This window comes from Littorina saxatilis, linkage group LG2, assembly GCF_037325665.1.
Source record: "Littorina saxatilis isolate snail1 linkage group LG2, US_GU_Lsax_2.0, whole genome shotgun sequence".
Taxonomy (NCBI): domain Eukaryota; kingdom Metazoa; phylum Mollusca; class Gastropoda; order Littorinimorpha; family Littorinidae; genus Littorina; species Littorina saxatilis.
The window spans coordinates 32,390,225-32,403,306 of NC_090246.1; the positions used below are offsets into that span (position 1 = coordinate 32,390,225).

Consider the following 13,082-nt stretch of genomic DNA (forward strand, 5'->3'; position numbering starts at 1 on the left):
GTGTGTATGCTGTCATAGCCGGCCGTATAATACAGTGGAGGGAACTTACATGTGGAGTTGTGTTTGATTCTTGTATGACAGCATATTAGCTCATTTGCATTCATTCACAGCTCCCCCATCCACCACCCGGGGGAAGCGCCTCTACGCCAATTAGGGGGCGCGAGGCGAGAGCGAAAGGGATTGGACACGACAAGAACTTGTTAATGAATAAGGGCGGTTTTAACTTTGATTTAATGATGGATTGACGAGAGTTACAACACTTCAAAAGGAGGGAAGAAGAAAGGCGATTTTACATTGATTTAATGATGGTTTGACTAGATGGAAAAACACTTCACAGAGAGGTAAGAGGAAAAGGCGATTTTACATTGATTTAATGATGGTTTGACCAGAGTAGAAATACTTCACAGAGAGGGAAGATGAAACGGCGGTTTCAACAAAAATAAGCAATAGGAAAGTGTGGTAAATAGCAAGATTATAAAATGGGAAAGAAACACAGTAGCGATAGGCTTAAAACGTTAAGTTTATTATTCTTATTGTAAAACCACTAGGTCATGAAGACATTGGGAAGCGTTAGAAAGACCGATCGAGATACACCAATACAAATAAGCCGATAAGAGATAGAAATGCACAAATACAAACAACTTCTGATTTGATTCAAACAGACAGACAGATTGAAAGACAGACATACATAAATACCGTCTAACCGAACAGCCAAAACATCAACCAACCAATAAACAATCACAACATTTTAATCTGTTTATCATCCTGTCTGTCTGTGTGTCTGTCTGTCTGTCTGCCTGCTTGGGTTTTTGTTGTTGCGTGTTTCTCCGTTTGTTGGCGTGTTTCTCCGTTTGTTTATGTTTTTTGTGACAACCCAGCCAAAACACAAGAAGTTCACTCACGTTTGAAGTACTTGAGCGGGTCAGGCTCCACTGTCCTGGAGCGCTGGTCAATGAAAATGACGACATAATCCCCGGTAATGAGCAGCCCGCGGTCATTCAGGTTCGTCATCATGTCCACCATGGCGTTCAGCTGACCCAGAAACACGTACACTGAAAGCAAAACAAAGATGGATAAATGCACACATCACACAATTTAACAACGTTGAAGAATGGACACAGATGATATGAGCTTTCCTGACCTTCTGTCGACGACCCCCAACAGAATAGCCTGGAGAAGGGTTTCTGCTTCTTCTGGCCTCACCGACGACTGTCTCACATACCGGTACGACTCTGGCCTGCTTTGCATGAGGGTTACTAGTAAAGAACGACCGCTCATTTTACAACTCTTGATTTACACAACTACGAGAAAGGTCACAGGGGCCAAATACAAAACGATTGAGCTCTAATGTTTCTTCTACTAAATGTGACCCTCCACCACCAAATGAGTCGCATGTCACCTCGCGCGGTTCTGCGCTAGGCTTAATATAAGTCCGGGGAGTGTCTGGTAACAGTGTGAGGGTCACCTTGGTCACAGGCTTACAACTCAAACAGTTTTCGCTCTTTTCTAAAACGGCTTTCACCACTGGATAGAGCATAACAAACTCTTTAGGAAAATGTAAAAATATGAAAATCATGCAAAGGTGACATGCGACTCATTCCGTGGTGGAGGGTCACAAATTATCTACCGAAAAGATACGACACATACTCCACACAAAAATACTTACGTTTCTGAAACCCTTCATGATCAACAGCTAACATGTAGACACTTTTACAGAGAACATGCTTATTTCTTAAATAGCTGTTACACATAAAAAATGCGAAAAGCTAACTTTCTTATCGGACAAGTTGTGGGGTTGGCTACTCAACCGCAAACGTTTCTGACTTGTTCCCCGTACCACAACCTACTTCCTCTTACCCAAAGGCCTTCTTTTACGTTTCTGAACACAACTAAATTGTTGATTTTACTTTCAAAAAGAAAGCATTCAAACAAGCAAAGTTTAAAATCAAATCACTGTAAGAGGTACACGCTCTACCTTACATTTCCATACAGATACACAGACAGACCGATAAATAAGTACACAGAAAACTCGATATATACATGGATAGATAAACGAGGCAGATCCCTTACCTCGAGTGTCCACAAAGGTCTGCTGCACGATCTCAGGGAAAGGGTTGCCAGCCATCAAGGACATGTGAGGCTCGGTGAACTGCTTCTCGTGGTTGACGGTCAGGTTGTTCTGCTTGGCCAGCTCTTGCAGCTTCTTGGCGATCCGCTGCTGGCCGTGGGACGAGCCCACGATGATGGAGAAGCGTGTCCAGTTGAAGTGGAGCAGGAGGGACACGATGGACGTGGTCACTTGCGCGGCCGGGGGACGAGTGCGGGCGAAAGTCGGGTACTTCGTCTTGTCGCTGACCTCGTCGTCTGCGCATTTCTGTGAAGATAAGATAAGATAAGATAAGATAAGATAAGATAAGATAAGATAAGATAAGAGATGAGATGATATGAGATGAGATGAGATGAGATGAGATGTGACGAGATGAGATGAGATGAGATGAGATAACATAACATAACATAACATAAGATCGGATCGGAACATAGTGAAAACGCAAGTATGGCAGCGGTCGTGATGGTCCTAGAAGTGATAGCAGTGGTTACTCGTTGGTGGCAGAAGTTGCGCTTAATTATGATGATGACACTGATGATGGTGATGAAAATGACGATGAAGATGACGATGAAGATGACGATGATGATGACGACGACGATGATGACGATGACGGCGATGATGATGATGATGATGATGATGATGATGATGATGATGATGATGATGATGATGATGATGATGATGATGATGATGATGATAATGATGATGATTGTCGAGACAGACAGAGATGCAGAGACAGAACATAAGCCAATAACCCAGACGGCGACATTAACTATACCAGTGACAAACAGCTTCGAAAATGAACACGCCGTTTGACCTTCTCACACTGCGTAGTGGAAACACTGCCATTTCGAGAGAGACATGCCCTTGACTGTAACTGGAGAGTATTCGTTAAGTCGGCATTGTGAATTACAGGCATAAGTGTTTTCCCCAACACCTAAATCTTCCAGAAGAAAAAAACCCAGACTCCTAGCGAAAATAAGCTGCGATTTGGATCGGAAATGAGCAAAATTAACCTGCGTGACAAGTCTCGACTGAACAAAACGCAGTTTACTCGACTGGAGAGATATACAAGGTCACGGAGAAATAGTTTGAAAAGTGTTGTTGTTCTTCAGTCGCGCAAGACGACGAACATAGCATCCTCAGCTAAGGAATGATAGCAGATGTAGACACTAACTTTTCTGCATAGGCCTTCCGCAGGGAATGTTTCTTCAGACGAAAGAAAAACAAAGCTGAGTGCTGTTTTGTTTCAGAGACACTAATTTTACTGTGGCTGCAAACTGTTAACACTTTAGTTCCTGCAAAACTGTCCAAAGTGTTTGCGTGTTAACTTGATTAACACTGAAAACTGAAAGAAGCCAGTTTTGGAAGCAATTTGTCTCTTTGTTCGATGGGTGGAGTGTTAATTTGCTTGTCGTTTGTTGTGCCTAATGCGATTGTTGTTTCCCATGTTTTTAAACTTCTCAGTCAGGTAGTGTGCCACAGCACTGTAATGTCTCAGGTGAAATCCTTGAAAACTAATGCAATGGAACCAAACATGCCCAGCAATATCAAACCAGACCAAACCAATCCCGGCTAGACCCAACTATGAGAACGACACGAAAAGTAACAAAACAAAACGAAAGAAAATGAAACGGGATAAAAAAAAAAGGAAAACAAAGAGACCCAAACTAATCCGATTAAACCTCCTACCCCACCAACATCCCCGCCCCCTAAAAAGACACCGAGAAAAATAAACCCACAAAAACAAACAAACAAACAAACAAACAAACAAACAGACAAACACACCAAAGCAAATAAAGGCACAAACTAAACCAAACAAAGCCAAAAAAAACCCACAAAAAACACCTTGGTAGTCGTGGACTCGAATAATAATGAAACCAAATCCGAAGATGGTTTGCCCGATTACTAGCCTCTTCCAATGAATGTGCCTAGACACGCACCAAAGCAATCCACAAGACCTCCCCGAAACATAAAGTCCCGTTTCGCAAATCCTGGCAAAATCCGAGAAGATAAAAGCAGCCATTTTGGACAGCCCCTTATCCTGGGTTGATGACAGATGCTCTTATCAGAGTCAAGGACGCGGGCTTTGTCCATCTTTTTCGGCTGAGGGTCAGATCATTTTGTAAGATCTGAAAACACAAAATACCCCTCTTCTTATCACTCACCACCACCCCCTCCCTCTTTTCTTGTAGAATGCGCTTCTCAGATAGGGTAAGTCTGTTTATCATCTATGCCATCATCCTTCCATTCCTTCATTTCAGGCCCAGATACAGATAGAGTATTGATGCTGTCATATACAGACATATTCCTGTCTTGTCAGATAAGAACATTTTTGCATTCAGTTATGGATGAGCGATTGTTTATCTGTGTTCCTGTTTACGCGTGTCAATACATCTACGCGCATGTTTACACGCAGGCAAAGGCAAACACGTAAGACGCATGCATTGATACCCACAGACAAACATACGCAGACACACACACACACACACACGCACACACACACATAAACACCCACACATACTCACACACACACACATACACACACACACACACACACACACACCACACGGGCACACAGGCACAGTTGCACAGACAGGCGTGACAATTACACGAAAGAGGTTTGCGAAGAAAGAGTTGTCACTAAGTATTTCTCCGCTCCGTGCTATCACCCTCCCCTCACCACTTTTGGGCCAAGTCCATTGACTTTGTGCAATATGAGCATGCTTCGAGCACAGTGAGTAAAAGGTCTCTCAAACTTTATTAAACTCCGCTCGCATTTCAATATTTAAAAACGCAAATCTGGTACGACACAGCAAGCCATGTAGTATTTTCTATATCTCCTTAGCTCTGTCAACTAAAACCCTACCTGTTTTCTAGCGATAGACCGAGCAGAAGCATCTAAATACGTAGGTGGACTGCAGCGTGCTCAAGCAAGCGGTGGTTTAGGGGATCAGACAGGCCGCGGACAGAACAAGGTTCGCTTATCACACCATCTGTCTGCCAACCAAACCCTGGGGACGGGCCAAAATTCAAGACAATGGGTCACCTAAGATCTGGCGACACGACACGCGCACACTAGTAGACAACACAGGCACTTGACGGCAGTGATTGCGGAATTCTCCTTGCAGAGATGTTACGGCATTGTTCTATACATGTTATGGCAGCTACAACGGTTAAAGCGAGTTTTAAAGCCGAACATCCGTCTCAAGGAGGCCAAGCCTTGTTAAAGTAGAAGGCAACCGAGCTAAAGTTAGTGTTGCCAGCATGAGAAACAAGAGCTACATCGGTCTCTGCAGACGTTCTCTTCCAGTAATCACTCAACACTTTTAATGCCTACAAAAAAACCGGAGAAAATAAGGTCTTGATAAAGAGAGAGTATTAAAATAAAGATCAATTTACAATCCTAAGAATGAAACAACTGGGGTCTATACAGAATGTCTTAAAACAGAGGAGGGGGGGGGGGGGGCATTGTACTGCACAGTTAAAGAATAATTGTAACCTGCAGATACCCCTTGCAAGTGTTCGGCTCAAATAAGAAGTTTCATTTTATGTAATGAAACAAGTAGATTCAGACCGGCACGGTTGGTCTAATGGTAAGGCGTCCGCCCCGTGATCGGGAGGTCGTGGGTTCGAACCCCGGCCGGGTCAAACCTAAGACTTTAAAATTGGTAATCTAGTGGCTGCTCCGCCTGGCGTCTGGAATTATGGGGTTAGTGCTAGGACTGGTTGGTCCGGTGTCAGAATAACGTGACTGGGTGAGACATGAAGCCTGTGCTGCGACTTCTGTCTTGTGTGTGGAGCACGTTATATGTCAAAGCAGCACCGCCCTGATATGGCCCTTCGTGGTCGGCTGGGCGTTAAGCAAAAAAAAAAAAAAAAAAAAAAAAAAAAAAAAGTAGATTCAGTGTTCACTCATCCCAGAGAAAGACAAAGATACCGACAGACCGAGGGAATTTGGGTATATTTACTAGATAATTGATTCCAGCAAGAAAGGCAATCGTCCTTGTCCTCTAAGAATGGACGTCTTCTTGCCGAAAAAGTCGGAGTCGTCCGCCTGTGTATTGCTTTCATATCAAATAACAAAGACCGAATGTATAGCCAGCATCGCAAGATAACTGACATTGGTGCTGGCATACTGAAATGTTTCGGAATATGAATGGGACTGCAGTCGCATACTGATTCGGAGAGGTCACCATATTAGGACCGAAGCATGAGAGAGAGAGAGAGAGAGAGAGAGAGAGAGAGAGAGAGAGAGAGAGAGAGAGAGAGAGAGAGACAGAGACAGAGACAGAGAGACAGAGAGAGAGAGAGAGAGAGAGAGAGAGAGAGAGAGAGAGAGAGCATCAACATTTTTCTTCGTATTAGAGACAAGAGCTGATGTCCTTCAATGCAAACACCACCCTCATACACAAAAAATGTCAGTCACGCATCTACTGCCTTCAGAAACTTAGGAAGTTGAATGTGAACCCTTCTATCCTCCAAACTTTCTACCGCTCTTTCATTGAGTCTGTCATCACTTTCGGTTTTGTGGCCTGGTATGGAGGTCTGAGTGTGAAGAACAGGAATGTCTTAGTGCGAATGGTGAATGTCAGTAGCAAGGTGATTGGCAGGCAGCAAGCAAGTGTGGAGTCCCTGTATGAAAAGCGTGTGGTGAGAAAGAGTAGGCGGATAGCTTCAGATAGGTCCCATGTCCTTGCCCACCTCTATGAACTCCTTCCCTCTGGCCGTAGACTTCGCACGCACAAAGCTAGGACACTCCGGCTGCAAAACAGCTTCATCCCCAAATCCATCACCCTTAGCAACATGTAAACACATCCACATACCCGACCCAGCCCCTCTTCTGCCAGTGCAATCAGTATTAATGTACATGTATGTATTGGTTTTATGTACAACCGTATATTTTCTGATATATTGTATGCTATGATATTTTGCAATGATGTTTAGCCATAGTTCGTTATACGCGCAGGTGTGCGAGAATGTAAGCGCAGTGCTTTAAAGATGTCCATGTGTGAACGTGTAAGTGGGCGTAGTCGAATGTCCATGTGGGAGTGGAGCATATAAGAATGCCCATGTGTGAATGTGTAAGTGGAGCGTATAAGAATGTGTAAGTGGAGCGTGGTGGAATGTCCATGTGTGAATGGGTAAGTTGAGCGTATAAGAATGTCCATGTGTGCGATGTGTAAATGAGACATGGATGTGTTCATGTCTGAATGCGTAAGAACAATGCAAGGAATGTCCAGAGAGGTATGTGGAAGGTGTTTCTATAACCTGCCCTGTCATATAGTGCTATATGTTTTATGTAAAATCAATGTCTTGTTTGTACTATTCTTATGTACCACGCCTGAATTTCTCTATGAGATAATAAAGTATTCTTATTCTTATTCTTATTCTTATGTTTGATATGAAGACCATACGGACATCACCAACCGCCTGTGAGCGACCATAGCCTGTTGTTTTACCTTTCTGTACGTTCTCTACATTACAAAGCAACACCACTGAGATTGAATTTTTTCCCTTTGACAGATCAAGTCTGAAAGTGTGCGTTGCCTGCGTCTGTACAATCCAATTGCAGAAATAATAAGAGATAGAAAAAAACCGCCCTCAAAATGCTTCTGTTTTTCTGTGAAATAAAAACTAATTTTCAGCTTCAGAAAAACCTGAGTCAGCAATAATGATGCTTGGTCACGAATATGTACTGTCATGAAAGACACCCTACCTCTCCCTCACTCTTACTCCCCACCCCCATCCCCACAAAACCAATTTCTCAACAAAAACACAGACGGTTTTTTTTGCCCATGCAACCACAAGCGACAACAAAAATATACACAGCTGTGACTAGCATCTCAATACGCAAGCTAAGACAGTGTGGGAGGCAGCGTCTGCACCGATACTTAACTTTGACACCACGGTTGCTGCAAACGAAGGCTGAAGAGGCATATAACTACTGGCTGAGGGTTGTAAAACGTCTCAGTGAGCAAGAAAAATTGTGTGTGACTGCAGAATGATAAAGTGGGTCTGAAGAGCTTTTTGGGTGGCTGAGAAGGAGTTATTGGGGGATGGCTGGAGTTACGGTGTGTGGGTGAAGAAAGAAAGACAGAAATTTGTTTTAAATTGAGAGAGAGAGAGAGAAAGAGAGAGAGAGAGAGAGAGAGAGAGAGAGAGAGAGAGAGAGAGAGAGAGAGAGAGGGGAAGACAGACAGACAGACGGACAGACAGAAACAAACAGACACAGAACAGAGAGAGAGAGAGAGAGAGAGAGAGAGAGAGAGAGAGAGAGAGAGAGAGAGAGAGAGAGAGAGCCAGCCAGCCAGCCAGACAGACAGACAGAGACATGAGAAAGAGAGACACGGGGAGGGAGAGACAGAGAAATAAAGCTACGCAGAGACAGATAGACAAACATACAGGCAGATTCACGGTCAAGATGGTGGCATGGAGCCATTTTAGTCTGGATTCTCAGCTAGCTCGCATCAAAGGTTGCCTTCTTCAGACCGATACAGTAATGAAGTATTCACACATCATCCACGGCTGTTTCCGAAGGATTGGACGAGTGTCCAGATTTACACTGGTCACTTAGCCATCTGTTGCAAGCGCAATTCACTTCAGCTAGTATTACAAGAAGTACATTGCCGAATCTGCATTTGTCAATAAAAGGACAACGCCAGCGACGACGGTAAGTACAGCGGTTTGAGTATATACTGGTGTGGGTGTTTTTTTTTAGGACAATAGGGATGTGTTCACACCTTGGTCTACTCAATGTCAGATACCAAAAGCATTTTTTTTGTTTGTTTGCTTAACGCCCAGCCGACCACGAAGGGCCATATCAGGGCGGTGCTGCTTTGACATTTAACGTGCGCAACACACAAGACAGAAGTCGCAGCACAGGCTTCATGTCTCACCCAGTCACATTATTCTGACACCGGACCAACCAGTCCTAGCACTAACCCCATAATGCCAGACGCCAGGCGGAGCAGCCACTAGATTGCCAATTTTAAAGTCTTAGGTATGACCCGGCCGGGGTTCGAACCCACGACCTCCCGATCACGGAGCGGACGCCTTACCACTAGGCCAACCGTGCCGGTCCAAAAGCATTGCGTGTCAGTGGAATTTCCAAACTGGAGTGGAATATAGGTGTTATTCAATCTATGCCAGATTGTCTCTTTCATTGGCTTGCTTACAATGCCCCAAAACACTATCCCGACCCGTGAAGGAAGAAAATGCACTCGACCATGAATACTCGAATACCCGTCAGTCAAAGACACGCTGTAAGAGAGGGTGGGGATGGGAATAGGGGTGGGGGTGGGGTGGGGTAGGTTTATTACATTTGGACATTAGGGCCTGGAGGGCCAAAAAATGTCTCTATTACGAAATAGCCCTTGTCTATGCAGAGGATCAACCTGAGCATGTGACATTTTACGGCCACTTCAAGAGCACCTTGATTCCAACCTTACGTGAACCACAGCCAAGTTTCATTACAAAGATGTCCATGTTACGCATTTGTTGATATCCATGATGAGTGACTGAAGGTGACAGAAACGACAGAAGATATATTTTCAACCTAGACCTTCAGTAGGAAACCATGAAAAGCACGTGCACGCTGTTATCTTTGGAAAGCTGTTTTTGAACTCTTGAAGTGTAAAGGCACAGTCCTTCCCGTGTAAACGTTTTTTTTCTTCACCATCTCAGATCTGGTCAGGCTTTTACATGGTATGAGACCTTCTTTCAACTTGAACGCATACCCAAAATCAACATTCTGACTGCTGTATTGTAACTGAGGTTCAAAAGAGAAAGAAAAAAAAAGAAAAGAGAAAGAAAAAGAGAAGAAAAGAAAGAGAAAGAAAGAAAAAAAAAAAAAAAAAAAAAAAAAACATTCTGACTGCTTTCTGTGCAGTGTGAGAATGTGATGATGAATTAATTCTTGAACGAACGGTGTGAAATCGATTCATCGACACGTTCTCACAGGAAGCAGTCAGGGTGTTGATTTTTGGTATGTGTCAAAGCGGAGTGATGTTTTCATCGAATGGCAAATCTGAGATAGTAAACCCATTTTTTTGTCAACAAGAAGGGCTGTGTCTGTAAGTGGGACACCCAAGAAAGCACATGCACGCAGTTAAAATTGTAAGGCGTTTGGCCCGCGAGCTCTCCAGAGTCTTTAGAGATCCTCAACACGGTTCGAGCTGTTCCAAGTGCCAGTAATGCATGCGCCACTTCGTTTTTCTGCAGAATAAAAAGCCAGACAGATAAGCACGTGTCTACACACATTGTTGCGATAATGTTTCTTCCTTACACTAATTCTCACGGGCTAATTATACGCTGTAAGACAGACAACAGTTGAACGTCCTACGCACATTGTTTAGAGCATTGTCATTCTCAGAATGTCTCATGAGCTAATTATACGTCGTAAAACAGACAGCAGTTAAAACCCCTACGATTTGTTTAGTGTTATGTTGCAGAGAAGCTATTCATTCAGACCATGAACGTGTGATTTGTGAGAGTAACGACAAATAGTGCAGTGGTATTAACCTTTCACTCTAGTCTTCTACTATATTGATTTTGTAAAAGTACGCACCTTTAATAGTCTAGTAGCGGTACCAATGTGTATACACATCTAGATACTCACGCGACTTCAATAAATCTGCTGCAAACACTTCAAATAACTCTTCTCTGCGTTTCTAGCACCTACAACGCTTCTCTACTGTGTGAATCTTTGATATTCTATACATAACCCTAACCCTAACCCAATTCGTGAAAAAACGGAGATTATGTTTTTCCACAGACTCCTTTCAAAATTTCAAAGCACTCTGTTCTCTGCGTTTCTCGCATCTAAAAATCTCTGCCCGATGGATGAGCGGTAAGACCTCATCGCCTTAATTGCAGCAGCCAAGAGGAAGGGTTTCTAGGTCCGTTCGGAAATGAAGGAGCAGGGGACGTGGGTGGATTTCCCGCTGATGTCGTTGCGGTCAGTTAAACGTCCTCTCGACCTAATTTACACCTCACCTAAACGGCACTAAGATTAGCTTGACATGTTTACTGTTGTTGTCGAGAGCAACTTGAGCTAGGGCTTGCAAATTTAAAGTCTGAGTGTAAAGTGCGCTTGTGATTTGCTTGAGAAAATGAACAGAAGGCAGTTTAGTTGGCTTCGTGTAAGCTCAATACCAAAAACATGCAACCCATACAAATGCTAATAACTTCTGCATCTGTTCAACGAACTACTTCATATTTAGTGTACATTAACTTCAGCTTAAGCATGATCATATCACATAGTTTCCAATTTATAGGTCAAGTGGTCTGATTTTTGTGCTCTTTCGAAAACAATATCCAAATTCAGGAATCGGCTGAAAAATAGGAGGTTTGACATTGAGCAGTACCCATTCTCATCCGATTTAAGCCTTACAAGGAGGAGGGAAAAAAAAGAAGAAGAAGACTTTCTGACAATATTTGCTTTCATGCAGTGTTCTCGAGTGAATGAAAGCGAAGCTTATCGTTTGGATCAATACGATTGAACGTTAACAAATCGCGTTTTTTCATAAAAATAACAACAACATAAACAGAAATGACATATGTGTTTTAGGGAAGAAGAGAAAGGGGGTGGACCACAGGAGCTTGTATCCAATCGCCGGTCGATCATTATTTACTCCTTATTCCATATATTTACTTCTTATTCCATACAGTCTCCTTACTACTACTATTTACTAATGGTAAGCATGCAGCAGTAAATAATAAGCATGCAGGAGTAAATAATTATCGACCGGTGGTAGGATACAAGCTCCTGTGGGGGGGGGGGGGGGGACGTGGAAAAGGAGGACGGAGGACAATGACAAAGACAACGACAGGGAAGAGGAAGGGAACATTCCTTCGTGCTAATCTTTCAGTTTGGTTTTCTGATTCATCATGTCCGACTTCCAGGACGAAAGATGGATACCTCATCGCCCTAATTGCAGCGGCCAAGCAGAGGGTTTCCAAGTCCGTTCGGAAATGAAGAAGGAGCAAGGAACGTGGCAGGACTGCCCACTGATCTCCTGACGGTCAGTGAAGGGTCACTGCCTTTGCTGACCGGTGCCAGGACAATGATTAACGTCCCTGTACCCAGTCGTGATTGAAGGTTTGTGGGCAGGTTTGTTAGTAGAGACATGAATATTTGTCGTGTAGCGCAGGCAATGTTTTCTAGGAAGTGATCACTGTACAAGCATTTTCCCGATATCTGTCTGAGTGCAAGACAATGTTGTGTACCATTTGACCTCTAGATTTTACTCTTTGTCCAAAAACAGTTGTGAATTTTGCCTCTGATTTCCAACAAGACTTTTCACGATAACACTGTGTAAAGACATTGAAGGCTATAAATTACTCCAACTAAAATACATAGTTTTTAGAATTACCTCCCCTTCGCTGGAGTAGTCGACAATTATCACCTTTGGAAACGCTGACCGTTTCGAGTTGAGGAATTATGAAAACACAACCCCTCTCCATCCACTTACAAAGTAAAGATACAAAAAGTATCTTCTCAGGCGACCCCAAAACTGTGTATTCTTGAAATAAACCGAACCCACGGCATCATAGAGGAGGTAGGTGGCCCACATATTTGACGAAAAGTATTCATAGGTGACTGTAAGGCGCAGTGCCGAGTTCAAGCCCAAAGCATGAAACACTTACCTGCACATTTAGTATATAATCAAGATAGGATTTCACTGGATAACAATATCAGCTGAAATAAACAGATCACAATGGGCGAAGTAGGATACACAATACCGTGTTCAAGCCAAAAGCATTAGAAAATTACCAGCTTTTAAATGGAGTATATAAAGAGAGGATACCAGTATCCCGGATTATAATCTTAACCGAAATAAACAATGGGTGAAGTAGGGCTTAGACTAATTCTTGTAATAAAGTTAGAAGCACGATGCGATTTCACTCATCATCTACAGCCTTTTTAGTAAAGTTACGTATTGTGTAAATCAAGTTAGTAAAAGAAAGTTGCAGG

At 43.2% G+C, this 13,082-nt stretch overlaps 1 protein-coding gene across 1 annotated transcript in view; it reads right to left on the reverse strand.

The window, feature by feature from the left end:
- Positions 1-13,082, reverse strand: part of LOC138958779 (guanylate cyclase 32E-like) — a 208,202-nt gene that overhangs the window by 81,072 nt on the left and 114,048 nt on the right. Inside the window, exons 3-4 of the mRNA XM_070330071.1 lie at positions 2,071-2,374; positions 903-1,052 (exon numbers count right to left, since the gene is read on the reverse strand). Of these exons, the coding sequence (XP_070186172.1) occupies positions 903-1,052; positions 2,071-2,374 (454 nt within the window). The remainder of the gene's footprint in view (positions 1-902; positions 1,053-2,070; positions 2,375-13,082) is intronic.